The 27,123-nt window shown below is 39.5% G+C and overlaps 1 protein-coding gene across 2 annotated transcripts; it reads left to right on the forward strand.

Moving 5' to 3' along the window:
- Positions 1-2,782: 2,782 nt before the first annotated feature.
- Positions 2,783-26,830, forward strand: SLC26A4 (solute carrier family 26 member 4). 2 transcript variants are annotated; one of them, XM_039700527.1, is made up of 20 exons: positions 2,783-3,068; positions 3,368-3,507; positions 5,628-5,756; positions 7,397-7,587; positions 8,054-8,218; positions 10,690-10,842; positions 10,941-11,023; positions 11,972-12,119; positions 14,497-14,610; positions 15,377-15,454; positions 15,643-15,738; positions 17,150-17,256; positions 18,596-18,665; positions 18,972-19,064; positions 19,166-19,261; positions 20,164-20,394; positions 21,838-21,892; positions 22,198-22,343; positions 23,482-23,565; positions 24,072-26,830. In XM_039700527.1, the coding sequence occupies exons 1-20, from the start codon at positions 2,914-2,916 to the stop codon at positions 24,093-24,095; spliced, it is 2,358 nt and encodes a 785-aa protein (XP_039556461.1). In that variant the 5' UTR covers positions 2,783-2,913; the 3' UTR covers positions 24,096-26,830. The 2 variants fall into 2 exon arrangements, with proteins under 2 accessions (XP_039556461.1, XP_039556462.1); XM_039700528.1 differs by having other exon boundaries at positions 5,628-5,738.
- The last annotated feature ends 293 nt before the right edge of the window (positions 26,831-27,123 follow it).

Here is a 27,123-nt window from a genome sequence, read left to right on the forward strand (position 1 = left end):
AGGGTATGGAATGGACAATGTGAGAGGAAGGAAGAGAGAAACTGTTATTCTTGGCCAGTAAGGACAAATCTTAGGCTTTGATTCTTCTCCAGACATGACGTGGGCATTAGAGGTCTAAGGAAACAGAGCATACAGTGAAGTAGGGGTCTTGGAAACAGGCTGTGTATCTGTCCTAGGTTGTTTGTTTGTTTCATACCAAGTACAAAGTGAACATGAACTAATTAGAAAATAATAGCAAATAATAAGGTAAGCAAAAAAAATCAGAAGACTGATGTAGATTTCAAGATAAAAAAAACCCTGAACACCCTTTCCCTAAAAAAACAACAAAAGACTCTCCAAAAAAAACCCAAAAAACCCAAAAACCATAAACAACCAAATAAAAAAGCTAAAGTTGAAGATGAAAAACTAAGAGCCTGCCTTCTGGCTTGAAAGGTAAAAGGAAAGGAGAGGCATCCTGAGTGGGGTCAGCAACATCACAGTTCAGAAACACGTTATATCTGATTTGACACAGATGTTTCTCTGTGTATGGGATCCATTCTGAGCTAGGGTTTACAGTCTTTACCTTCTTCCTCAAATAATTGTATTTTCAAATTCTGGTAAATGCATTGCGTTACACAGATGGAGATGATTTTTTTCTTCCTTGAAACATCTTGTCCTTGAACTTGCATACTTCTGCCCTGCCAATATTCATGGTCCTACAGAGTTCTCATCTATACAACATGTGCAGGTGCTCCTACCACGTCTCACCACCTGAGGTGCTGAAGCTTGGAGTACTGTTCAGGCAGATGTGCTGCAGGAAATAAATTTGCAAGGATTGTGTTACAGTCAATTCAGATTCTACTGACTGCACCCTTCCTGTGTTAATTACTTGTTCAGTACTATGTCTTTTCCTCTTGATATCAAGCACTTCTCCTCTAAAATCCTAGTTATATAAATAAAAAGATAAATGTAGTTTTGTGGATATTCTAGGAGAAAATAATATGTAATACACAGCCAGTCCTGAAAACTGAGTTTATGTAGTAAGTGTAGGGCATCTACATTGGGTTCCTGCAAATGATTTTGCTGTTGCTCTTTGTTTCTATGATTAGCCTAGAAGCCATTATACCTGCTGGAGTAATTTCACTGTCTTTGTATTGTATTAATTGTATTGATTTTAGAGCTAAGTATTTATTAACTAATTTAGAACTATTTATTAACTAATTAATACTAACCTGTATTCATTTTAGATCTAAGATAATGTTACCACAGCAGCTTTTTAAAGTTAATTTTCAAAACTGCTTTTCATGGTGCTCCATTTTTATCTGGAGTGGATTCCAAACTAATACATTACTTAGGTTTGATGCTAGCTCAGTCCAGTATGTGCTTTAGACATATATCTGTCTTTTCCAATATTACATCTATTTCCCCATACTGTTATCTGCTAATGAGAAGATCTGGAAGCTTTCCTACCCTGGATTAAATAACATTACATCAGAACACTTTCCTTGCTCCTCTGGAACAAGGCAGCTTTTACTGACTCGAGTGCCATGCTTACAGGCTCCTACCAAAAGCTGGGACTTGTTTTTGGACGCTGACTGCTTCCTATCCATGCAGTGCTGGATACAACATTGCTCAATCATCAAAACAATTCAGCAATTCCCCCAGATGTCCTTACAGTGCAGCAGAGGGGAAGCCAGTTGCTGAATTAGGAAACCTGAATTGAGTTGACCCTACCAAAAATACTTCAGCAAATAGCTTCTTTCCATTTTAGTAATGGAACACTTACTAAATGGAACACTTACTAAAAATGAAGTTAGGACTGTACTTAATTGCTTTGAAACCAACTCCATGCCAGAGTAGTTAATTGAAAAAATACTTTGCTTGATGCTGTACCCTCAGTGTGTGCCCTCAGCACCTCTTTGGTGTTGGCTGAAACACTGGCACTGATTCTTACTTCAGGAAGTCTCCCAGGTGAGGAGAGCACATGCTTTGCTTCACTCCTGCAAGATCTGGGCTAGGTATCTTCCATACATAAGGTAGGAGAGCTGAAGTGTAGCCAGCAGTACTCAGCATGCAGGACTGACCTTTTCAGCCCCAATCCTATCTGTAATCCTAAATTACAGCAGGACTGCCAAGAAACTCATTCCCTACGAGCCTCTTTCAGCAAACCAGAAGCTGCAGCCCTGGGCCACCTTCTCTCCTTTGAGGTGTGACGCAAAGAGCCTGTGGGGCCTGAGCCACTTCTTCCCACCGAGGCTCCTGCGTCACCTCGGGGTGGTTTGGAGAGCAGGTGCTGTTTATTACGCATTTATATCTATGCATGGAGACGACTCCCAAAGCTTGGGTCATGGGATGCTTCAAGGCTTTGGGAACTCCAAGGAGGCTTCCGTGCGGGCCAAGCAGTGTGCGAGAGTGCCTGGTCCTATCTCCCTCCCTCAGGCTCGCCTTAACAGCGAGCACTCCGGCCGGCCGCCGGCGGGCAGGTGGCTCTGGGGCAGCAGGTGAGGGGCAGAGGCCATGGCCTGCCGGCGGGGTTCGTGTGCGTGCGGCAGGCCCCGCTCCGCACGCCGCAGTCATTGCCGAGCTGCCCGCGGGCCGCGGCCTTTGAAGCGCAGCCCCCGCCCGAGGGCCGGGCGCTGCCGGGGCGGTCGCTCGGGAGCGCGGGCCGGAGCGGGGCTGACCGGGGGCACCGGGGGGAGGGCGGATGGAGGCGTCGCCCGGCCCGGCCCGGCCCGGGTCTCTCTGTTTCCCCGTAAATAAAGCGTGGGGCCGCGGGCGGCCGTATAAACGCGGCTGCGGCGGGGCCGGCTCGCCCTGCCCCAGGCCGGGGAGCGGGCGCGGGCAGAGCCGTCGGAGCCGCGGTTCAGGACGCGGACAGCGCTGTGGGGCCGGCAGGGGGGGCCGCGCTCGCCGCCCGCCGGCTCAGGCGGGGCCATGGCCGCGGGCGGGCGGGCGAGCGAGCCGCCGGCCGAGCTCAGCCACTACGTGGTGGCGCGGCCCATCTACAGCGAGCCCGGCTTCCAGGAGGAGAACGAGCGGCGGCCGCCGCTGCCGCCCACGCTCCGCGAGCGGGCGCAGGCGGCCTGCAGGTGGGTCCGAGCGGCGGGAGCGAGCCGGGGCAGCCGAGGGCGCGCCGTCCCGGTGCCCCCAAACCCACCCGCGCAGGGATGGAGTGCCCCGCACGCCGCACCGCCAGCGGACACAGCCCCGCTCCTTCAGGGAGCGCGCTCTTGACACCAGAACGCGCCCCGTCCCTGTCTGGAAGGCAGCGCTGTGACAGCCGCTGCCCCTGACATTCAGACGTGCATCAGCTCTCTGACACGTTGGGGTTCTTGGGGCGCTGCAGTTGCAGCTCCGTGGGGTGTGTTCACCGCTTGTTTTCTCGCAGATGTTCGCGGAAAAGGGCCTTTCAGATTGCCAAGTCCTTTCTGCCCATCCTGGAGTGGCTGCCCAACTACCGGGTGAAAGAGTGGCTGATCAGCGACATCATCTCGGGGCTCAGCACCGGCCTCGTTGCCACCCTGCAAGGTAAAGCCAGGCACGCCCGGCTCCGCTCCCCACGACGTCCCTACAAGGGAGCCGGCTGAACACCGGGACCTTATGCAGATGGAATTACAAATCTGAGGCTTGTTATTTAATACTAGATATTAGGTATTATTTCGCAGTAAATAATTTATGGTCTTAATTTATTCCTTTTTGCTTTCCTTGGCTAGAAGATTTAAATTCCCCGAGATGTGCTGTAAGGATGTATTTAACTTTTCTTCCAGGCATTTTACTCAAAGAGTATTTATTTTGATATTTAAAATTTTAATTACATTGCGATAAATCAGATAGATTGTGTGGTCTTATTTCTCTTTCTTGGTTGTCTAAGCCTATAGTTCTTCTGCAACTGCCTACAAAAATGTAGTTATTTCCCTAAAATAATGCAACCCTGATATCTACTCCTCTTTAAAATTCATCTCATAAGGTTGTTCAGGTCTCTGTAGAAGACAACCCTCAAAGTGTGGTGATGTATTCACATTTTTCTAAAAATTGAACTTGATGGATATTTAGAGTACATGGCTTGCAATATTAAGTTTTCCTTATTTCCTTATTCCATTTGTTAGTAAAGCTTTCGGTAGATGAACAAATAGGAAAGTGTCAGAAATAAGCAGAAATTAGTTCAAATCAGCTACTTAAGGAAGACTCAGAGAGCAGAATCATCCTGCCTGAGGCAGCATCCGTCTAAGACAAGACTGACTATAACCCTGATACGTCTAGTAATTTAATCTCGGTAGAGTTCTTACGCTATTTTCACAGTTTTTTCGGGAGTGCAGCAGGCAAAACTAGCTGTGTCAACCCCACACTTTCCCTCAATGGAAATTAAGTGTTTGCGGAAGGGGACGAAGATTTACATTGGGAACAAAGAAAGCAGTTTACGCATTCCCGATTAGACACAAGTATTCTCTCCTGTCTGTTCCCTTGGAGCATGCTAGGAAGGCAGAGACTGGCAGAAAAAAAGCATTACAAACTTCTGCCCCAGGCAGGGGGTGACCTGAGAAATAAAGAGAGTGATTCTTTCCCAAAGAAAGTGTCAGAGCTGGAAGATCTTTGCTGAAGGTAATGGCACAGTTACAGGATCCCTGTGCCATTTTAAAATGAACTGGGCTAGACAGATTTCATATTACTTATAACAGCTATTGTGCTCATACTATAACTTCCTTATTTTTTTTCAGTGCCCTGATTTAATCTTAATTAGAATCTATTTGTAAAACAAATTTTTAAATATACTGTCTGGTCTCCCACCTATACATTAAAAAAAAAAAGTAGAAAAAAATTGGAAAAAACCCAAATTAATGCAAATCTACACCTAGCTATAATTTAAAAAGTCTGAAATTTTAGAACATGAATTACAGAAAAAATTGGCCAAAATATTTTCTAAAAAATGTTGGGATCTTGAGGTTCCTGAAGTCCCTAATTCCCAGCAACTAAGTGTGTTGCTTGCAGTCCTTCAGTCAGTCACAGTAATATGAGCAGGACTTCAGGACTTGTTATACTCTGACAGGTTTTGGAGAGTCTTGAAGGAGAACTGGCTAACTGGGATATGATTTTGAAGACAGTTTTGTTTGGGTTTTTTTTATTGCTTGCTGCATTTCACAGCTTGCACAGGTATGCAAAGGAAGAAGAACCAAGACTCTCAAATTTATGTGATTTACTATTGGTAGATTAGTATTTACTGGGAAAAGTAGTGGCCCTATTTTCACAAGAGCTGAAGATACTGAAACGGATTTGTTGTGCAATAACTCAGAGACTTGTGCTTGAAGTTTCGGTCTGAAACTAGAACCTTCACATATCTTCCTTTTCTCTCAAGAAGCACACACTCTTGCAGCAGTGTTATCCACTTAGGTTTCTATCTCAGACTGTGTCTGGGGCTCCCTGTGCAAACATGGGAACATCTTTCAGTACTCAGCTACCAGCACGGGATACACACTCAATTACAGTCATTGATACTCACTCGCCTGTGTGCCTGCAACTGACTTACAAGACAAAACATATACTAAATTGCATCTGGACCACAGCAGTAAATCTTTCTGAAAGTCTAATCTAGAAAAGATAGTTGATTGCTGAGAGATTTTAAATATGATATTTCTGATGATCTGTCATTTCAGGTTTGGCATATGCTTTGCTGGTTGCGGTCCCTGTTGGATTTGGTCTCTATTCTGCTTTTTTCCCCATCCTGACATACTTTTTCCTGGGAACATCAAGGCACATCTCAGTTGGTAACTGCATGTGTTCAAGTTACAGTGAATTATCTATTTCAGTGTTAATCCTTCCTGCAGACATTCATATTTCATACAATATAACTACTTTCTAAAACAAATTGGCTATGGTGAATATTAATATTGGTGGATCTTGGGAAATTAAGGCTTATTTCTTCTTTATACAGGCAATTGTGCATAATAGCTAACTTTAGGTATGCAACTGCTTTTTGCTTGAATTTGTGCTGAAGTTTAAATCTTGTCTTTGGCTACACTCTATGCAAGAAATTACCAGATCAAGGCCTCAGTAGGCAGTACGAATGACAACCATTTTGTCTATTAGCTAAAGCTCAAGATGGCTAAAACAGAGCCCTTTTAGTCTTCTCTACCAGCCTTATGTGCTGCATCCTTTTTTCATTACTGTGGACAGTATCTTCTTCTTGCCTGCTGTGGAGATCCAGAACTTGTGTATCCACTCCAGCCTCACTGTAGGTCCTCACATCAAGGCTATGGGTAAACTTTGTTGACTTTTGCTTAATACTTTCTTTAGAATATGAGGTTTGTTTCCTGTCAGTTCTCACATTTAAAATTCTTCTTACAGCTTGAACACTGAAGTGCCTTTTTCTTCATTCTAGCAAAATCTAGTCTTTTCTTGTTCCTATCTACCAAGAACACTGTGTTCTCCTGTCATAGCTTTGGCATGACACTGCACTTTTTCATCAGCTTTCTTCTCTGCTGCATCAAAAGTCTTTGTATGTTTTCTCAACTTTTGTTAGCCTCTTCCAACCCTACCAAGCAGCTCACATTTGCTATCCAGATCTGACTTGTTTTGTCAACTTATGGTGGCATTCCTACTTTCTAGATTATCAAACACTCCTTTTTTCTGCTTTTCCCAATGCTCTTATTCATGAAGTGTCCTTTAAGGTATCTGTAAAATTAACTTAACCTTCTTTAAGACATGTTGTGACATTTTCCTTTTCTGCATAATTTTAGTAAATAACTGCATCAAATATGATTACTTTTAGATTGTGTTTTGGTGACACAATGATCACTTTCTCTGTATGTTTCCCAAAGTATAGTTTCAGTCATCTTTAGCTAATGTCATCTTTAGCTATTGCACGATACTGCCAAAAGATGTGATTCTACCCACTGGATCATGTTCCTGCCACAACTGTGGTGTTGGGAACCCTGGTCATGTGGCACGCTGGATCAGCTGAAAACTAACCATGACAAAAAAAACCAAAAAACCAACCAACCAAAAAAACACGGGCAAACAAAGAAACCCTAAAACTTAAGAAAGAAATGTTGCTTTCACCTGGCTTGGTGATCTGTATTGTCTGGATATGATGCTGATACAAGGGAGATGGTTGGAGCATGTTGAACCTGTTGCCCCTTTAGGCCTTGGTACAGCCCTAAACTGGTTCAAGCAAAGCATGAAACTGCACTTGTATCTGCATGTACAACATAAGTTATTCAAAGAAGGAGCAGTATTTAAAGAAGGTGCAGTGTTTTTGTCTCCTGTATGCAGTGCCTCTGTCTCTTGGCCCCCTAATACCACCAATGTACCCCAATTACAATTACATGGTTTTTCTGATCTCGAGTTTCTTGTCTAGTCTGATAAATTTTTTTTGGTTTTTCAATGTTTGTTGAACTTCAGTGTGTTCTGTTTGTCATTACAGGTCCGTTCCCAGTAGTCAGTTTGATGGTGGGATCTGTTGTATTGAGCATGGCCCCAGATGAGAATTTTCTCATAGAAGGCAGCAATGCTACAGGGACTAATGTCACAGGGGTACTGATAGACACGGAATCCAGAGATGCCCAGAGAGTGCTGATTGCAAGTACTCTCACATTCCTGGTTGGAATTTTACAGGTAAAATAGTTGACTTGAAGACACAAGGTTGACACTGCTTCAATGTTAATGGCAGAAAAATGCCTACTATGGCAGTCAGACATTTTCCTGTGGTAAAACACAAAAATGAAGGAAAGTTATCACAAACTTTTCAGAGATTCTTGTCCTGTGTAGAGTCTCTGCCAGCATGATTGGGAGCACAGAGAGCAGAATAGCCCTGCCATTGCAGACCAGAAGACCTGCATGAAACTGAGTACTTAGTACTTAGAAATTAAATAATTAGTAATTAAGGAGCTTCTCTCACACATTTCTTCAGGTCTCCTTTATTTCATTGGATGGACAATACTAAGCTACACTAAGCTGAAATGGGGGAAATATGGTCCTAAGACTGCATCTACAAAGAGAGAAAACAAAGCATAAGAAATCTCCAAATAAAAGTGTACCTTTTTGTTATTTAGCAAGCTGATATTCTTCATGATTTTTCCAGGTTATATTTGGAGTTCTCCAGATTGGTTTCATTGTGAGGTACCTTGCAGATCCATTAGTTGGGGGATTCACAACAGCAGCTGCTTTTCAAGTGCTTGTGTCACAACTGAAAATAGTTCTGAATGTTTCAACTAAAAATTATAATGGTGTCCTTTCCATAATATATGTAAGTATGCCCTTCTAATCTGCTTTAGTTTTATGGCAGGTATTTTTATATAATTGCTTATCTTCTGCTTCCATTTCACACAGGGATGGTTCATATATATGGTGGTAAGTATAGGGCATTCCTTTAGTTCTCACTTTCATGGAGGTCTGCAGCTGTTCATTTTTAGCTATGGGGTTCTAAATAGCTGGGGTTCCCAAAAATGGCCATATTGAAGTCTTTTTCAGACAGAGCACTTTTCCCCATGAAGTTTAAATGCCAAGCAAAACACTTTAACACTTCCTGTCCCATCCCTTGCTTTCTCATTTACTGTGAAGGATATTTGATCATTTATTAACCATGTCAGGTCATCTCTCAAGCTGGCCACTCCCAAGGCTCTTTACACTTAAACCAGCAGGTCGTTCTGGTAAAGGGCACAGTTCTCCATTTCACACTGGAGCCATGCATGTGAATTCCTAAAGGATACAGATTCCCACCCTTTGGCCAGGTACCTACTAGTTAGCAAATGAGGCTGACTGTTAGAGTTGCAACTCCATTTGTTGATTTTATAGAAAATGCATTACAGAAATACTGAATTCCTAAAGGTCTTGTACTGCAGAATAGTATCCTTTCCCAGAAAATTGTTTAGAGTTGTGTCACTGACTTCAGCATGAAACTATCCAGGCTCACAGTATTTTAGATGTTCTGTAGCACTTCATATTAGAATAGCAGATTTCTAAAACAGGCTGTTCTAGGGGGAAGAATGTATCTGGAGATTTTACATGCCAGTTCTGGCAACCAGACTAGGAAAAGTACAGCAAACATCTAGATTAACAATAATAGGATGAATATAACTATAAACAGCAAGGAGAACAGTTTAAAAAGAGATCTCATGGACTATTTGTGTGGGTAAAAATTATTATCTCATGGGCCTTTTGAGAACTAATGAAAACTCTTCCCCTGAGAACAAGGAAAGTTAGATGAGACAAAGTACTTACTGTATAATAGACCTTACAGCAGACCTGCTAGAATGATGGACTTATTAATCCAGATTTTTTTTTCATCTGTTTATTCAATGAATGATATTTAGTATAAAACACTTTTTGAAAAGACTATGTGGTTCTTCCAGCTCCAGCAAGGCTGAGTGTGATGCTGACTTTTTAGGTTAAAGTTCAAAGCTTCTGTGTTCTTGCAGGTGAGCCAGGTCAATGTGTTTGCAGGTGCACGTAGACCAAAGAAATTGTTATTTCTGGTCTGCTCAACCAGTGATTTGCTGTGTTTGCTTCAGCAAGTTTTGGACTTGCTTCAGTAGTGTTTAACAAACTGCAGCACCAAGCATCCAACATTAGCAGAATCTGCAACCAAAGTTAGGAAGTTACTGTGAAGTGAAGCAGTGCAAGAGGGGCTCAGCCATTCTTATGGGATCCGTGGTAAACAGCAGAATGGGCAAGAAATGGCTTCACTCAACCAAGGGAGGGCGTCTGATTCAGTGTTTCAGGAAGGCTTCTTCAGCTTAGAACATAGCCAATTAAGCACTTAGATGTTGTATTTCCAAACCAAAGTCTGTTCAGAAGGGTGGGAGTGCTGCTGCAGCAAACCTCCTCTTGTGTTTGAACCAAAACCTCACTACTGGGGGAGCTAACCAGGATGCAAGTCTGTTTCTAACCCCTTTTCTACCAGATCGTTCTGCTACAGCTACTTCACTATGCATGGGGTAATTACATTTTCTTGGAGACAGGAGGCAAGTGAGAACTACCCCGATGCTTAGGAGGAGGACAGAGGAATATTTGTGACTTTTCTGTAATCATCCCTTCATGTTTTCTCTGTACAATAACTTGTAATAAACAATAGGATCAAGCAAGGGCACAGGAAGGGTAGAGAAGGGAGCTGCCTATTGCAGCCCAGTGAGTGCTCCAGACTGGGGCTGGACTCTGCTGGGAGGGTTAATTTACTGTAGAGTGAGAGTTTTTGCTGCTTTCTGAAGTGCAGGATTCTCCACAGCCTGAGTTCACACTCATTCTCTGTTTGGCAGCAGTGGAAATAGGAACCATGTAAGGCACAGACCACATGAACTGGGCATGAAGTGAACCAGAGCTTTGCCCATGGGTCTGCTAGCTTGCTTTAGAAAAAGAGGAACTGCCTTGCCATTTGTCAAAGTGAAGAAGCTCTAGATCTTCCCTTCCTTGCTCTGATACAGGTAGAAGTAAAACACAGGTAGAGAGTTAGCTCTTTTTACTTAGTATTAATTGACTAAAAATTGGGAAGCTGAAGCACCCTGTGAGGACAATTCTTGCAGTTATGCTTTTTCCATGAAATTCACTATTAAATCCATTTACTGATAGCATCTTGACAATACATTTTCCTCAGGCTTCTCTGGGCTTGAATGAAGTTACTTGGCCTTCTCAAAACCCTGTGCTTCTGGATCATCTCATGAGTATTTGCACATCCTTCAAGTGGACATGGGCATGTTTTATGCTGTCATTTTTATTTTTTAGACTCTTGTTGAAACATTTGAAAAAATTGGGACCACCAACATTGCAGATCTTATTGCTGGACTCCTCACCATTTTTGTCTGCATGGTAGTTAAAGAAATAAACGATCGGTTCAAACACAAGATACCTATACCCATACCAATAGAAGTCATTGTGGTAAGCAAAGGGGCATAACAAAAGCTGGGATGGGTCTAGCTACAGGAAGACAGGAACTCTTTTTTAAGTCTTAAAATTGTTGTTTTATTTTGTTACAGACAATAGTAGCCACTGGCATTTCATATGCTGCCGACTTGGAAAAAAAATACAATGCAGGCATTGTTAAGAGCATTCCAAGAGGGTGAGTGTCTTTGTTTTGTGGGGAAAAAGGTATTATTTTAATTGGCTAAAAATGACTGTAGTAAGAGAAAATGCATAAAAGAAACATTGAGAGCTGTAACCTGAGTTTAGAACTCAGATCTGGAAATTTTCTGAGGTTTACTTCTGGCTCTATCAGTTATGCTACCTGAATGTGTTCCCTAGCTTTCCTTCTGTAAAATGGGCTTAGGAATGTCCATCTAATTCATGAAGTCCAACTGAAAATTAATTGCTTCCTGCTCATGAAGTGACTATAGGACTATAGAAAATGGTTTTTAAAAATAACAATTTTTAATAAAGAAATTTAGATTTAATTTCTCTAATCCTGAGTTATCCCACGGCGGTTCATATTCATGCTGCTACTGTTGTCCCAATCAATTTTGTCACTTCCATACTCATAGAAGCAAGGATGTTGAAGATTACACTTGTAGAGACTTCCACTTGAAAGATTCAGAGCACTCACAGTAGTAACCTTCACATTCCATTTAGTATTCAGGGCTTAATTAATTAAAATTTGTGGAAACACAGTAGGGGATAAGATGCTTCTGAGATCTTACTGAAGAAGTATGTTAACAATAGTATGCAGTGGCATTAACATATTTATGTAATTCATCATACTATTCAATACATTCTTTATTTGATGCTTCAAAAAAATGTAGTTTTTCACTTTGCTATCGTAAGGCCAAATCTCAGTCATGCTGAGAACAATGGGAACTTTGTTGCTGACTAATAGCATCAGGATTTGGGCTGGGGTGAGCTAGATAAGCGTGTTCTGTATGTCAATGGGCTGTTTCCACCTTTTTATTAACTTGAAACATTACACTTCATATTATAAGCAACCTGTATGCCTCTGCCTCAAACTCCTTGACAGTTCTGGTAAGAATAGAATTCAATCAAAGTTGGTAACACCAATGTATTTTCTAAATGCTAGATTTTTGCCTCCTGAGCCTCCAAATGTCAGCCTGTTTTCCCAGATGATTGCAGCCTCCTTTTCCATTGCTATTGTTGCTTATGCTATTGCGGTGTCTGTGGGGAAGGTATATGCAACCAAGTATGACTATGCTATTGATGGAAACCAGGTATGTATAACCAAAATAGTTTATAAACATAGTAATTTTAATGTATTGATTTTAATTAATGTAAATTTACATTAATTAATTTTAATTGATGTCAAACATGCTGACATGTAGCCAAATGAAAGAAACACTATTCACACACATTTTTGAGACAAGCACTGAAGTCTGACAGGAGAAATTCTTTCAACTCTTGAAAAAAAATTAGCTGAAATGGCCGCATAGAGATGAGCCTGATCCAGCTTCAATATGGGCTTTTCACACAATTTCATTCCTTGTGTATTGGTTTAGTTACTGCAGTAGCTCTGAAAGGGCTGAGCACTGTATAGGGGGAATTTTCTGGTGATGTCAAGCTGACATGGCCTAGCAACCTACTTTCCATTTCCACTTGTAAAGCATATTTTGAGGTGGGCTGCTTGGGCAGTTGAAGGCAATGTCAAGCTAAGAAGTTGCTCTGGACAGCTTTATTTAGGCTTAGTCTTCATGCAGGATTTGAATCAGCTGAACTTTACATTTAATAAATTATTGTGCTTCTCAGTATGGCACCAGTTACATCAATATAACTACACTTGTAACCTGACAGATCAGCCCTGCAGCTTCACACAAGTTAGTGCCTACCAGCATGTGAAAGTGCTGGAGTAGCTGTGTACACTAAATGGCTGAACTGCTTTAAGCATTGGTTTCTAGGGGCACAGAGCTAGAATGTGACATGAGCTGTGCATCACAAGCTCCTACAGGATTCCTGCATTTGTTCAATGTCTTCGCCAGGAGTTATGTTGCTTGCCCATGGTGTGGAATTAAAATGTCAGAAAGCTTCCTCATCTGCATCTGTGCTAATTTTTAATTTTATCCTTTGAGCATATAAGAAAATGCCCTCACTACAACAAATAGATGAGTATTTTGTTTAATGAATCCTTTATTTTAGCACTAATGGATTACATAAAGTTTAACTTTAGAGACACTGTTTTGCTGTATATAAGAAAATTATGCTTCTGTTTGTCACTTTACAATTCTTAAAGGTCATATCTGGTAACACTTGGTCTTAAAGTTGACCAAAATGCACCAACTTTTCAGTTTAGTAAATCTCAAAGAATAATACATAATCCTAGAAGTGCTGTTTATGCTGTTCTGTTGTTGAATATGTTGTTCTGCCAGCAGTGGTGTGCTTCAAAGATACTGGTTAAATACTGTAGTAGAAGAATTAGTTTATAAAAGCAGAATGCCTTCCTTTCAGTACTATGTTGTGAATTTTACATGTAGCAAAAGTTAAATGCAGCCCAGGATGATGGGCAAATAGTTTAGTTGATCTGGAGAAGGTAAAAAAATATCATAAGAGCAGGTAGTAAAATATTTTTGAAGGACAGGTCGATACTATTATCTAGCAGTGTCTATATTGTCTTCATAGATCCAGATCATTAACACCTAAGAACACTAGGAACTATACCTCCAATATTTTCTCACCGATCATAGTGGTTACATGGGAATGAATAATTTAGGTCCGTGTTTTCTCTTATGGTTGGAGCCAAATGAAAACTTACAGGAAATTTAATTTTGTACAAAAGAAGGGAGACAGCCAGAATAAAATCTTAAATTATATTTTAAAAAGTTTGCTGTGAGTGAAAAGCTCTTGTGCCTGTGTCAGCTTGGTGAAAGCAATGTTTCTGTCAATTATATGGGGTTGGTTGCAGACAGCTCCCAAATTCTTTATTTCCCAGGAGAGGAATGGCCCAGATCCCAGGACAAAGCTCCCAGGGTCCTTGTCACTTGAGCAGAACAACTAGCGTCAGTAGGTGCCAGCATCTGTGTCCCTGGGGCAAATCTATGAGAATGCTGCTGGAGACTCAGCATGAGTTCATTGGGATGCTTAGAGTGAAAAACTTCTGACTTAGCAAACTAGAATTTCAGAGAAATTGTGTGTTATTGCAAAGTTCCTTAAGTTCTACTAATAATACAATGCTTTGCATTAGTTAAAGTCTTGTCTAAACTCAGACTATTGTACTGAGTTTAGTACAATAAACTTGTTTAGCTTGTGATACCTGGGAGTTAAATTTATTCTAGCACCCGTTTCTTGATGCAATTATTCCAGTGTAATTCTTAGAAAAGTTAGGTTTGGTAACCTTGATGGAAGTAAGCTTTAAATACCTTTGTGTATGTCCACTTCAGGGGGAGTACACCAACTTCTTTGTGTTGGTTTCCAAACAGAGGTAGCTGCACTGGCACAAGAGGCATTTGTGTAAACACTTAACAGCTGTTACTAGTTCATACTCTTCTTAATATTATTGTGCTACCTACTTTATCAACTGCTGCAGAAGATGTTGTCTTTCTCCATTGAAAAACTGTCTTCAGGCATCTTTATTTACAGCATTGTCCAACTATCTTTCAGGAATTTATTGCCTTTGGGTTCAGCAACATTTTTTCAGGTGCCTTTTCTTGTTTTGTTGCAACTACTGCTCTTTCACGGACTGCAGTCCAAGAAAGTACTGGTGGAAAGACTCAGGTAATGACCTCTTCCTACTAGTACTGTGCAGAGGTAAATGTAATTTTGCGTAGTGCACACATTTCACTGTGAGATGAAAATAGTCCTAAAATTATTTCATTGCTGTCACATGGAAAGCCATGGCTGTCTTAGCAGCTGGGCTCTAGTAGTGAATAATTTTTGTAGCTCTGCCAGAAGAGGGCAATCAAGTTTTACATAGCATGAGGTATCTTAGAGGTCAGAAATCTTTTAACTCTAGTTCCCCAGAATTTAATTTCCAATGAAAGAACTGAGTTTATCACAGAAGGATGTGGGAGGAAATCTCTCCCAGCTGGCCAGGATATCTTTAAGCTCCCATGTGCTGTTCTGAGCAGCTCTGCCATTTGCCATTCACCATCAGCCATGGAACATCTTCATCATGTTTAGTAAACTACTTTGTTCTACCAAACTATAGCTGTGTGGTTCTTAACAGTGAAAAACTACAGGTTATCCAGCAGCTCCTTTTCCAGCTTACACAGACTGCTCCATTCATCTGTCTTTGTAACATAACCCCTCAAGAGCTACTACCTTGTGTTTGTTTAGACTTCCTGCTTAAATGAATTCCCTCTGTGTTAGCTGAAGTGCATAATGGTTGCCCACATATGCCTAAACACAATGACACTTTGGCAGGTCTCCCTGTTCCTAAAGAAATGTAATGTGCAACTGTTTGTACTTTTTTCTTTGTAATCCTAGAAGCAGATGATAGAATCATAGTAAGTTAATTTCCTATAAACACTGTTCTTTGCAGGTTGCTGGTATAATCTCAGCTGGGATCGTTTTGATTTCTATTGTTGCCCTGGGGAAATTGCTAGAGCCCTTACAAAAGGTACTGTACTCTTCTGCAGCACAGCCACATCAGATCCAAATGTTCAACTATGATGGGCAAGATTAATATCCCTCTTTAAACTGTGGTATCTAATTCCAGACAGGGCTGTGATTTATAGTGTGTCATATTGAGCACTCAATATGTATCTTTGCTTCTGAACACCACTTTTTCATTATTTGTCTTCACAGTCTGTGTTGGCAGCTGTAGTCATAGCTAACTTGAAAGGGATGTTCATGCAAGTGTTTGATGTTCCCCGTCTATGGAGACAGAATAAAGTGGATGCTGTAAGTAACCTAATTTTTTTTCCTCCTGAATGTTTTTGACCGCTTTTGGGGTTTTTTTTTTACCTTTTAATGTCATCCAAGTTTCTCTTAACTACCACATAAGTAGGATTTTGAGGAGTTAACATCAGAAAACTTTTATGTGTATCCTCAAAATGCAAATGCCATGAGGTCAGTAAAAAATTCCCTGTTTTTAGGTCAGTATTCTGCTAATCTTCTTTATTTCCCAAGCCATGCTGCATGGGTGCCAGTCAGGGTATTTGTGTGTATTGATAACTCCTTCATAGCCATTTCCATAGTATACAGCAATCTTGTGTTGATACAGCTTGAAAAGCAGATGGCCTGCTGCCACCTTTACCATTCTGATTTTATCTTTTGCACTGTTAAATGAGTCAGAGACCTTTCCTTCATTCATGTGCATATATTTCTGTTGTTACCACGTGAACATCCCATTTGCCTGAATAATCCCAGATAGTTCTCAGAAAAAATGGTTTTTTTTGTTGTGGTAAGACTAATCCAAACTAGGATGTGGATTCATTTGGCACACTAAGGGATGTATGAAGAGACTTTTCTTATGAACCACTCTAACCATATCTCAGGGTACTTGCTCACATTTCACATTGTGTATTCTGTGGAAAAGACCTTCACCATGGCTCTTAGGGCAGGAAAAGATTGCATGAAAGACATTTTTCCCATTACTGTGCTTAGATTTTCCAGTTAGTGTTATTAGGCAGACAGATCTCAGATATTTTAGTCAATCATTTACTGATTTATAGATAAAAGATCCCACTGACTTCAGTGAAAAGTGCAAGCACTTAGCTTTTAAAAAAATTTGAGTCTACTGCATGAGCAGTGATGTAGGAAGGAGCTGAGGAGTGCACTTCAACTGTTCTGCTTGAATATTCAGTGGAGATCTTAGAGAAGTGCCATCAACCTCTTAATATGAAATACCTGTCTTTGCAACAGTTCTTTCTGATTCTTAAATGTCACTGAGGAATCCCCTTCCTTCCCTGTCTGCATGTGGGGCACCTTACAGTATTTTTCATCTTGGTAAAATAAAACTCTTTCCAAATTTAAGAAAGATTAACCAAGATTGCCATCATTAAGTAAATGCAATGTTTAACTATATCTCCTTCAATTTAACCAAAGGAATCGGATCCTTTAAAAATATTGTTATGTTGAAAGCCCCCTTATTTCCTAAAAAGCTAACTGAGCCTAATAAGATAATGATGCATAAAAGCATCTTGGAGGAAGAAGAAGACTTTTGTATGGAAGTCAGCAGATTGCTAGTGTGCTACAATCAGCTCCAAAGTTAAAATATGCTTCTCATGTTATCTGGTCTAGTGTTTCTTTAGCATGACCAGGAGTCATATGTTAAAATGAAAATACTTTACGTTTGTTATTTCTTCTCCAGATGATCTGGGTTTTTACATGTATAGCATCCATCATTCTGGGACTTGATTTGGGATTACTTGCTGGCCTTTTGTTTGGATTGCTGACAGTTGTGCTGAGAGTTCAGTTGTAAGTAATACAGTATCAGAAATAATTCTTAGTTTTATATTAAGAAAAAGGAAGATAATATGCTGAAATGCAAGATGGTTTGTGGCAGAATATCTGCCTGAGTTTACAAAAATTTTGAAATGAAAAAATCTGTTTCTTTTAGAACAAGACACTCTTTCTGTGGTATAATTTAATTACACTGATAAAAGAGAAGCTGCATTATTTGATCAGTATTTCATATCATGTTGGCCACTCTGGTGGTGCTTAGCCATATGTTTTATATGCACCCACACATCTGAGTTCTGAAAAGGGACAGGAACATTCTAGATCCAATATAAACAGATGTATGGCTTTTGTAGTGAATTGATCGTTACAGTAACTCTCAGCAGGTAATACTACTACAGGATGTTGCACATGCCAATAACCTCTTCACTTACTGCTTATACAAGACTGATTGTGTGGCTATAAAAGAAGAGCAAGAGAAAGCATGAGAATAAGAAAAAAATATTGTGCTTCTGGCTGATTTTTTGCTGCTTAAAGAATGTATAGGAGTGGATTGGTGAGAAAAGGTGGATTTGAAGAACCTTATATTCAGTTATCTTGTTATTTTTCATTGACCTTTTATCTGAAAATACAACATTACTCCTTTCCTTCAGCTTGGAGTTCAGAGAGCATGGTAACTAGCATTACCAAGGTACAGTTGCACTGTCAGAAAATGCATAAAAATAAAGCCTTGTAAAAATTGTTACACAATAGTAGATTATAAAAAAATAAAATTTGAAGAGCCTCAAAAAACAATTCCCAATTTCAACTCAGATAATGTTACCAAAATATAAGGGGGAGATGGGGCCTTACGAACTTCAAAACTATTTGCTTTGGCTGTTAAATATATATCTGAAGACTGCAAAATATTTTGGCTTTGTTATTGACTAAAATAAAAATTTAAAAGGTTGGACAAAAAGATTTACATAATCTGAAAATAATGTAAATGCATTTCAGTTCAAGTGAAAAAAAGCCATCAATTTTTTTTCTCAGTGTAAAAAAATTTGGTTTTTTTAAATTTCAAGTGAACTAATCTGCTTTTAAAATATTCTTCTGGTTTGGGAAATCAACTGAACAAGTTTTTCACTCATCTCTTAAATCAGAATGGTGCATTAAGTAGGCTGAGATCAAAGTACCTTGTTTTTATAAAGGCCTGTTCACTACAGTGACACAAAATAGCTTCAACACTTTTGCAAGTCTGTTAGTTTGGCATTAGAAAGCAGACGACAAGGAGTCAAAGCCACTTTGTATGCAGCAATCTCTTAAATTCTGTGAGTGCCCATATATGACATTTACCTTCACTGTCTATTTCTGGTAGTCCTTCATGGGGAGGCTTTGGAAACATTCCTGGCACAGACATCTACAAGAAGGTCAAGGACTACAAAAATGTAAGTTGTGGCTGAATTGTTTTCCTTGAGTCTGCCCATCAGTGTAAGAAAAGGTGATGCCTTGCATATTGTACACAACTTGAATTTGGAAGTGAGGTGCTCAAAGATAACAAATTTCAGAACCATCTTCATCCAGATGGTTGGTTCATCTTGCATGCTGGGGTTGTAAGCTTCTAAAAACAGAATCCCCTCAATCATCAACAAATCCATGCAATTTTTTTAAAATTGAATATGTTAAAATAGCTAAACTGCTTCTTATTGTCAAATATGGTTGTTGCTGTTTAACCTTAAATTTTTTGGCAACAGGTTATAGAACCAGAAGGTGTGAAGATTCTCAAGTTTTCAAGTCCAATTTTTTATGCTAACATTGATGGACTGAAAAGCAGCCTCAAATCCACTGTAAGTGATAAGTTATGGGTTTGGAAGCTTCTTAACTGTCCTTGAGATTTCCGCAGAATTATACTGAGTTAAGTTAAATAATTTTGGTCTGTTTTCTGTAGGTGGGATTTGATGCAGTCAAGGTATATAATAAGAGACTCAAAGCATTGCGGAAAATACAAAAGCTAATCAAGAAGGGAAAATTAAAAGCTACTAAGGTAGGCCTTTTTAAAATTATTTACGTCTATTCTTTCTCAAAGGGTTACTGTTGGAGCTTTTTAGTTAAGGTTTAATTATTAATTACTCTGTACTCATCTTTAAAATAGAGATGAAAAGCATGACTTCCTACATGGCAGTACAGTTTATAAGTAGCATACAGAATTTATAATACAACTTAATTTACAGTTTTAATCACCTAGACCCTAACTTTTAACTTAGAGTTTCTAACTACCTGGACCCCCTGCAGATCAGATGAGATCTTAATACATGGTTTAATGTATCAATATAACAATCATAATCTAAATATAAAAATGATATGAAATAAGTTGAGTCACCAATACTCAGAGAAAACAAAAGACAGTGCAGCCATCCCTGGCCCCTGGGTGTGTCTCACTGTTAGCAGCAATTTTGGTTCAAATTTCCCATACAGGACTTGCCATAGACAGTGCTCTCTCTGTGGCAAGTCCTGTGTTTCACTTCCCTTTTCTCTGATGGGGTCACCAACTATACCTGGTTGCCCACGTGCCTGGGACCTTCCAGGCCAGCAAGGAAGGGAGAGACCAGCTTGGTGCCCAGGAGCCTTGAGGCTGGTAGAGAGAGGAAGAAGAAATCGGTTTGGTGTGTCTGATTGGTTCACAGGAACACAGGACCTTCAGGGACTTTTCAGAGGAAAAAGGGAACAAATACATGACCTGCTCAGCCACAGAGAATGGCTTCTTGCAATGTAAAATGGCATTAGTTATGCTAACCACAGTACCAGGACTGGGAGCAGGGGATACTGTTCACAAGTGTCTGTCTTGCCAATTCCTTCAACAGAAGGTACCACAGGGGGGTATTTTCTGTAACTCCCAGACTTTCCCCATGATTAAATTCTATGTCCCATATATTATCTGTGCATTAGAATGGCATCATCAGTGAGCCTGGTATTAATAATGAAGCTTTTGAGACTGATGAGGAACCTGAAGACAACCAGGATCTTCAAGTTCCCACCAAAGAAGTAGAGATCCAGGTGGACTGGAATTCAGAACTCCCAGTCAAAGTAAACATCCCCAAGGTGCCCATCCACAGTCTCATTCTTGATTTTGGAGCAGTAACCTTCTTGGATATTGTAGCTGTGAGATCAATAAAAACGGTAAGGGCATTTTTTTTCTGATGTTCTATGAAAATGAAACTAGTCAGTAGTACATAAATCAAGAGCTGTTAGTCAAGTTAATTTCTGAGTTTTAAAAAAGTATGTTGTTGAAAAATACCATGAAAATATAAATATGAAAAATACCAGCAAGAAGTAGAATATTGGTGGTGTGTGTATTTTAAGTGGGGAAAAATGCATTAAAAGAACAATATGAAGGGTTCATAGTCAAGTACTCAAAATAATTAACTGCAAAATGTGGTCCCCTTATATGCATATGTTATGAAATATTCTAGTTATATATTTTCTTTCCACATGCCTCCTGCTTTATTCTGGGCACAGGATGATGCTCACTCAACACAGAGGTAGTAAAACTTTCATATTACCATCCCAGTTCAGTTTTAGATTTATTTATTAATTCCTTGATTTATTAATTCATTTTAATTATGAAGGAAGAATGATTAATTTCTTTATAGTATTTTCTGTGGCTAGTATCAAGTGCTTCATCAACATTCATTAATTAATCTTCAAACTCATAGTACATAATAAGGAGATTATATTTCTTCTTAGGAAGAAGGAAATGAGGTGTAAAGATTAAGGCCAAGTATTTCCATTATTTTTTGGTGCCCAGTTACAAGTGTGTAGGACCAAATTGTTCAGTCTTCATTTTTTTCTGATATTTTGTATGCTCAGATGAATGCTTTCACTAACTTAATTTTGCAGTTGGGACTACTTAACCTATCTATAAAACCAGATCTTTACCATGACTCAAGTTTATCAACTAACAAAAACAGAATCCTCTGAAAACACTAATCTTAGAGACTTGCCTGCCACCAGGGAGCCAGGGGTAGATTTCAGTCTCCTGCCTTTTACCAAAGTGAAATACAGGAGCAGTGTGTGCCTTGCATCAGCCTCCTGCCCAGGTACATGGGAGTACGGGGTTCACTGACATCATGACACTGACTGTCTCCATGTGTAGCTTTCTCATCCAAGGACAGGTCCATCTGTGCGCTGCATGAGGGAAAAATCTGTGTAAAAATACCTGCATGTGCCAGTGAATGAGTGTATCATATCACACATACATGAGGGAAATAAAGCTCACTCAGGCCCGCGTGGTCTCACTTGGAGAGATGATTATTCTCATTTTGAGGACAGAATGACAACCAGCAGCAAGGCTTGTGCATGTAAAATGGGTAGTTCCACTTATATAGCTGAAGATAGGCCACTTCAGCACCAGGTACTTGACTAGTGGATCTTTAAACACAGCAAACTCTAGCAGTACATTAATTATGATGAATAAACAAAATGTACTATGTGGAATGAAGACAGTCAGAAAAAAATGAAGTGTATGAGTCTATACATTACACAGACCTACAGACATATATGTATTTTCTCCTTACAGGTTTTATTTATTGATGTCCTTGTTGCAAACTTTTTTTTTTTTAGATAATTAAAGAGTTTGAGAGAATTGATGTGAGAGTATACTTTGCTTCATATCAAGGTAAATATCCAAGTATTTGTACTTTCACTCATGCAAAAAATAAAATGAAGGTGAGAAGGGATCTCTAGATGTGTGTGTGTAGCATGCACACTAATAAATATGTGAACTGTAACACTGACTCCATTGGGAAACAAAAAATGGTGGGGTGCAAAGGAAATATGGAAAGTAAAAGTCAAAACTGAACTATAATTGAAGGATTCATTTGGCTGTCCACTTGATTTCTGACAGTTGCAACCATGTATTTTAACTTTTATTTCTTAAATACTTCATATTGTATAAACCTGTTATGACTTTCTTTTATTCAGACAACCTTATATCTCAGCTGGAACGGGGTGCCTTTTTTGATGACACTGTCAGAAAAGACATATTTTTCTTGACTGTCCATGATGCTGTGCTCTACATAAGGAATCAAATGACATACAGTGACAACCAGGATCCCATATTTGAGAAGGTAAGGATATCCAGCATTACATTCCCATTCCTTCCATCATACAGCACTCATTCTTGAAATTTCTGTGCCACATTTGAAAACTAGACCTATAATTGTAGTACAAAAAAAGTGGGAGTGTAGTAAATTGGGCAGCTTCTGTAGTACATGAGTATTTTTGTAGATTAAAGGAAGGGTCTGTCAGCTCCAGGAGCTTGTTAGTGAAAAGAACATGAGAAACAGCACATATGGAAAACAGTTCATCCTAAGACATATTTTCTAATTTCTGACTACTGGCATCTTAAGAACCTCATTAGCTGGAGGTTTCATTTGGAGCATTGTATTTAATTGCTACAGATGGAGTTTTCTTCAATGTGTCTGTAAGACTTCTTTGGAACCTGTGACACTATCCTGTGGAGATGGGTTCCCTCATTTTCAATTATATGACAAATATTTCCTGGTTGGTTTAGGCCTGCTGGACTTCTGGATTGTTAGCTGCAATGAATAATCATTCCCTGCTCCCTTTCCCAACACTCCCTAGACTTCTGATCAAAGCCATAGTCTCACTCTGCTTGGCATGGATGTGTACAGAATTAACATTAGTGTTAATTCCTGCTGCCTTCTCTGTGCACTTCGTCATTGTATTCTGTGTTTTTTTCAGATACCCAGAATAATCTGTAGCATTTAGAGATTTGCTATGCTCTGTAGCATTTAAAAGGCCCTCTTTAGGAAAATGGTCAAAAAATGTCCTCCTTTCTTTTCTCCACAATTCCTTTCCTAGCAATTACTATTACAGTATTATGAATAAATAGCAATTAAAATTAATATTACTGATAATTAACTGGGCTAGGACTCTTATTTTTATAACTTTTCCATACTAATTTTTATGCCAGACATTAACATTTTTGTAATGTTTAAAGATAGATTTTATTATTTTTACAAAGCCATAACTAGTCATGTAAGCAGAGACAGGCCCAAAGGCTCTGCAATTTATCAGTTCCTCTCAGCTGAAGTAAATCATCATCCTCTTTGTCAAGGAACAGTAAACAACAGACTTTTCTAAGCTGTGGAAGTTATTTTAAGGTACTTTAGAGTAAAAAAATAAATTCAATTATATGGACAACATGTAACTCATCATGTTTCTTAATTTCTTTCTACCAAGATTTCACTCATGCAGGAGTCTAAAGAACCCATAGAGTTCACAGAAGCCAGCCAGCCTGATGATGAACTTGATGTTCAGGAAGAGGTATGCACTTTAGAACTGAATGTGTCTATCCCTCTGCCTGTAGCCTTGAGTCATGCTGTGAGAGTGTGGCCCTCAACAGGTACCTTCTCCATAAATGCACACCCTCTCTGGATACTGAATGGCAGTGCTAGGTGGAGGAAGTCACATTTTTCTTGAGATTATAGTAGATTATATCTGCTTAATTATCTCCTCATCTCTCTTGCTTTAGGATTACTTTTGCCTTACACAGGCTTATAAACAGATCTAAACACAAGCTGGATGCCTAAAAGAAGACTTTGTAAGGCTTGAGGCACCAGAGACCAAAATGATAATCAACCTTCTCCTTTCATTCCTCCTTTTAACACAGCAGACATCTTCTTGCACAACATGTACAGTTTACTGAAGTTGCTTTCTTTGTACTTTCACTGAGGTTTTAGTTTACACAAACATGTAATTTTCCCAGATGGTGTATACTGAGAACTAACCACGGCCTGTTTCTCTCCACCTTTCAAAACCCATTTCTCTAGGCTATGCGCCGACTTGCCTCCTGAAGGACTGCTGGCACTGTCCTGCCTGTGAGCACACAGCAATATCCATGCACCAGTACTATCCACACCAGCATTTTCTGCTATGAAACCAATCTTTGCACTTGAAGAAAACCCTGATTGTTTGTCTGAATGATACAGATCTCTATAACTCCAAATTTTAGCTAGCATTATCCCAGAAATATTCTGGACCTTGATTCTGCAAGCACTTTCTGCTATGATATGTATTAATAAAAAAGAAAATCAGAAGACTATTGTGAAAGATGTACTTAGTTTTGAGACTAGTCAGGCAGAAGTTGCACTACACTTTTATCAGTGTGTACAGGATGAAAAGCTGCTCTGTGGTCTGCCCAGGAGAGTGAAAGAGACCAAAATTTTCAGATGTCAAGCCTTTTGTTCAATATTTATACAAAGCCTAGTGGAAGGGCTGGAGTTCTAGCTGGCCAAGGCTTTGAATTCTAGAGCATTAGTATGGTAATATGTGCTGGCAAGCCTCAAAAAATGTATCATGATCATTTTTTTCAAGCAATTCCTTGAATTGCTGCAGGTAGTTAAATCACTGAGGTGGCAGGTGAAACTGTCACATGAACAGGAAACAGCACTGAACTACAGTAATATTTCAAATAGGAAAAGTTTCTAAAGACCCGTGGACATGGGTTCATTAGTTCTGTACTAATCCCATTGTAGCAAGTCTTGCACTACTATTAATGATTGTCCCTTAAATGAAGGACAGACAGAAGATTATTTTGGCTAGGTTACATAATCTTCATCAAGAGGCAGATCATAAGATAAATTAAGGAAAACCTTAGTCCCTGGGTACTTAATGAAATCTGTAAACAGGCTGATACTGAGTGTAAGCAAGAAAGTCAGAATGTGACCTAGTATTGACATTTGGTTTTTTAAAAATGGAATATAGGTGTATTTTTTGTTTAATGAATAGTTATATTTTTATAGAGATTTTTTCTTTTAATAATCTACATCAAACTGCTGCTGCTGCTGTTCTTTTACATATGAAAGTTCATAATGCACAAGTGCAATAATTTACAAAAGATAAAGATTTGAGCAGCAAAATTTTAATCCTTAACTAATGTTCTTAGTTTTCATGAAGAAGAAATGTATTTTGATGGAAAACAGACTGCTACCTTAATTTTTTTAGCATTACATTATTTTTAAATGGGAAAAAACCCTGCATTGTAAGGAAACAGATAAAAACTGAAGTGTAAGAAATGGCCAGAAGTGTAAGAAATGTCCAGGTATAAAATGCCTTTAAGTTCAACAATGTGGAAAATTACCTTCAGTATATTTAATTCTCCTTACTTGATTACATCAGAGAAATTTTCTCACATTACACTGCACAGAGATTTCTGCTGCAGGGAGTAGTGGAAAAGCTAAGCACTAAATAAATTATTCTGGCTTCAGGACCTAAGTGAACTCTGTTAACATCTGTGAAAAAAAAATCCTATAAACTTTGGCCAGTTGGACAGTATCTTACACAACAGGTAACAGCACCAAACTAAAATGTGTATTCTCTTGTTAAGGCACTGACTTCAGCCTTCACAACAGTGAAGTTTCTCAGTACAGGCACTTGAACTTAGGAGATGTTGGTGCTCCAGTCCAAGCCAGCAAACAGCAGGATTCTCACAATGGACATGGGCCTTTTGTCCATGGGGTGGGCATCTCCACCGTCTGAGAATGGGGCAAGGGTTCAAGCGGCAAATCACACCACTCTGCCCCTCTTCAGATGGAACCATTCATTTCTGGTGGCACTGCTGCTTCAGCCCAGCCTGTCATTTGACAATTCATGCTTTGAACTCTACCTGTCCTCCTCCTGTCCCCTTGCCAGCCTCTCACAGGGGGTTGGCACTCCAGCCCACCTTACTGGCCTCAGGTCCCCATCAGGCCATGGCCCAGCTCCTGTTATCCTGACTGCTGGAACAGTTGCCAGTGCACAAGCCAGTAACATGTTTTTTAGATGCACATTTTAAGTAAAAAGTAAAATAATCTACCTGGCAAGTGAGCTTTCAGCTAATTGTTGTGCAGGGCACAGTCTAGAGAAAAGTTGGTAAAAAAATGGTAGCAGTAATTTTTTTTTCCCTCAAGGCAACATCTGCACTGTGAAGTTTGAGTACAGATTCTTACTTGACAGATATGTCATTACATTATTTTTGAAATTTCTCTAGTTCTTGTCTGTACAGGTATTTAAAAAGCAATTAAGTACTCAACAACTGTCTTCCAGTTCTTTTCCAAATAGGACATCTGATCTGGGATTGTGATAAAATGATAAAATGCACTTATTCTTGGCCGGTGTATTTCTTCCAGGCATGGTTGTTCTTAATTTAACAGGCCCAAAATATTAAACTTTTTCTGAAAAACAGCATTTCTCTCAAAGCCTACAGTGGCATAGAAGAGTAAGAGGTAGTATGCAGAATGCATCCAAATGCCTTTCTCACTGGTTAAGTGCTTGATTTTCCATGTATCCATCAAAATTAAGGATATCAAAATACTGGATTTTGCAATGAAGCTAAAATTCTCTACATTTTTTTACTAAATAAAATATCTTTAAGTAGATGTGCTTATCTTTTTCCAGTAGGATGAAGAAGTGGTATTTTTGTATGCATTTTGAGTATTCCTGTTCTGTCGTTGCATGTCAAATATCAAATTTGGAGATGTATTTTAAGTTTTTTTACACTTTTAAAAAGCTGCATTTGAAAAGTAATTGTACCCATTAACTAGAAAATAAAGTTGTGCATACTGAAATTGTGCTCCTTGTGTCTGTATGTTTGGGGGTTTCTTCTTTAGTCTTGGGTTTTTAAGTCTTCTCTTTGTGAATTCCTATTATGGGGAGGTAAGGCATATTATGAAGGGATCAGTGTCACTCTTCCCTTGGGTCTGTTTTGAGGAACAACAAAGACAAAAGGGAAAACCTGTTCCCTGTGCCTTGTGCGGGTAAGACAAGAAATGTTAGACTTTAATGGTAGCTTTTAAATGTTAAGGCTGTAAAGATAATGAGAGACATTGTCTGTAGGGGCACAAG

Source organism: Passer montanus, unplaced genomic scaffold (assembly GCF_014805655.1).
Source record: "Passer montanus isolate IOZ18808 unplaced genomic scaffold, ASM1480565v1 scaffold141, whole genome shotgun sequence".
NCBI classification, from domain to species: Eukaryota; Metazoa; Chordata; class Aves; order Passeriformes; family Passeridae; genus Passer; species Passer montanus.

Bases quoted from the DNA above. Each gene is read 5' to 3' on its own strand.
- SLC26A4 (XM_039700527.1), top strand. From the start codon at position 2,914: ATGGCCGCGGGCGGGCGGGCGAGCGAGCCGCCGGCCGAGCTCAGCCAC. The intron at 10,843-10,940 runs GTAAGCAAAGGG...ATTTTGTTACAG, and splicing joins TACCAATAGAAGTCATTGTG to ACAATAGTAGCCACTGGCAT. The intron at 19,065-19,165 runs GTAAGTGATAAG...TGTTTTCTGTAG, and splicing joins AAAGCAGCCTCAAATCCACT to GTGGGATTTGATGCAGTCAA.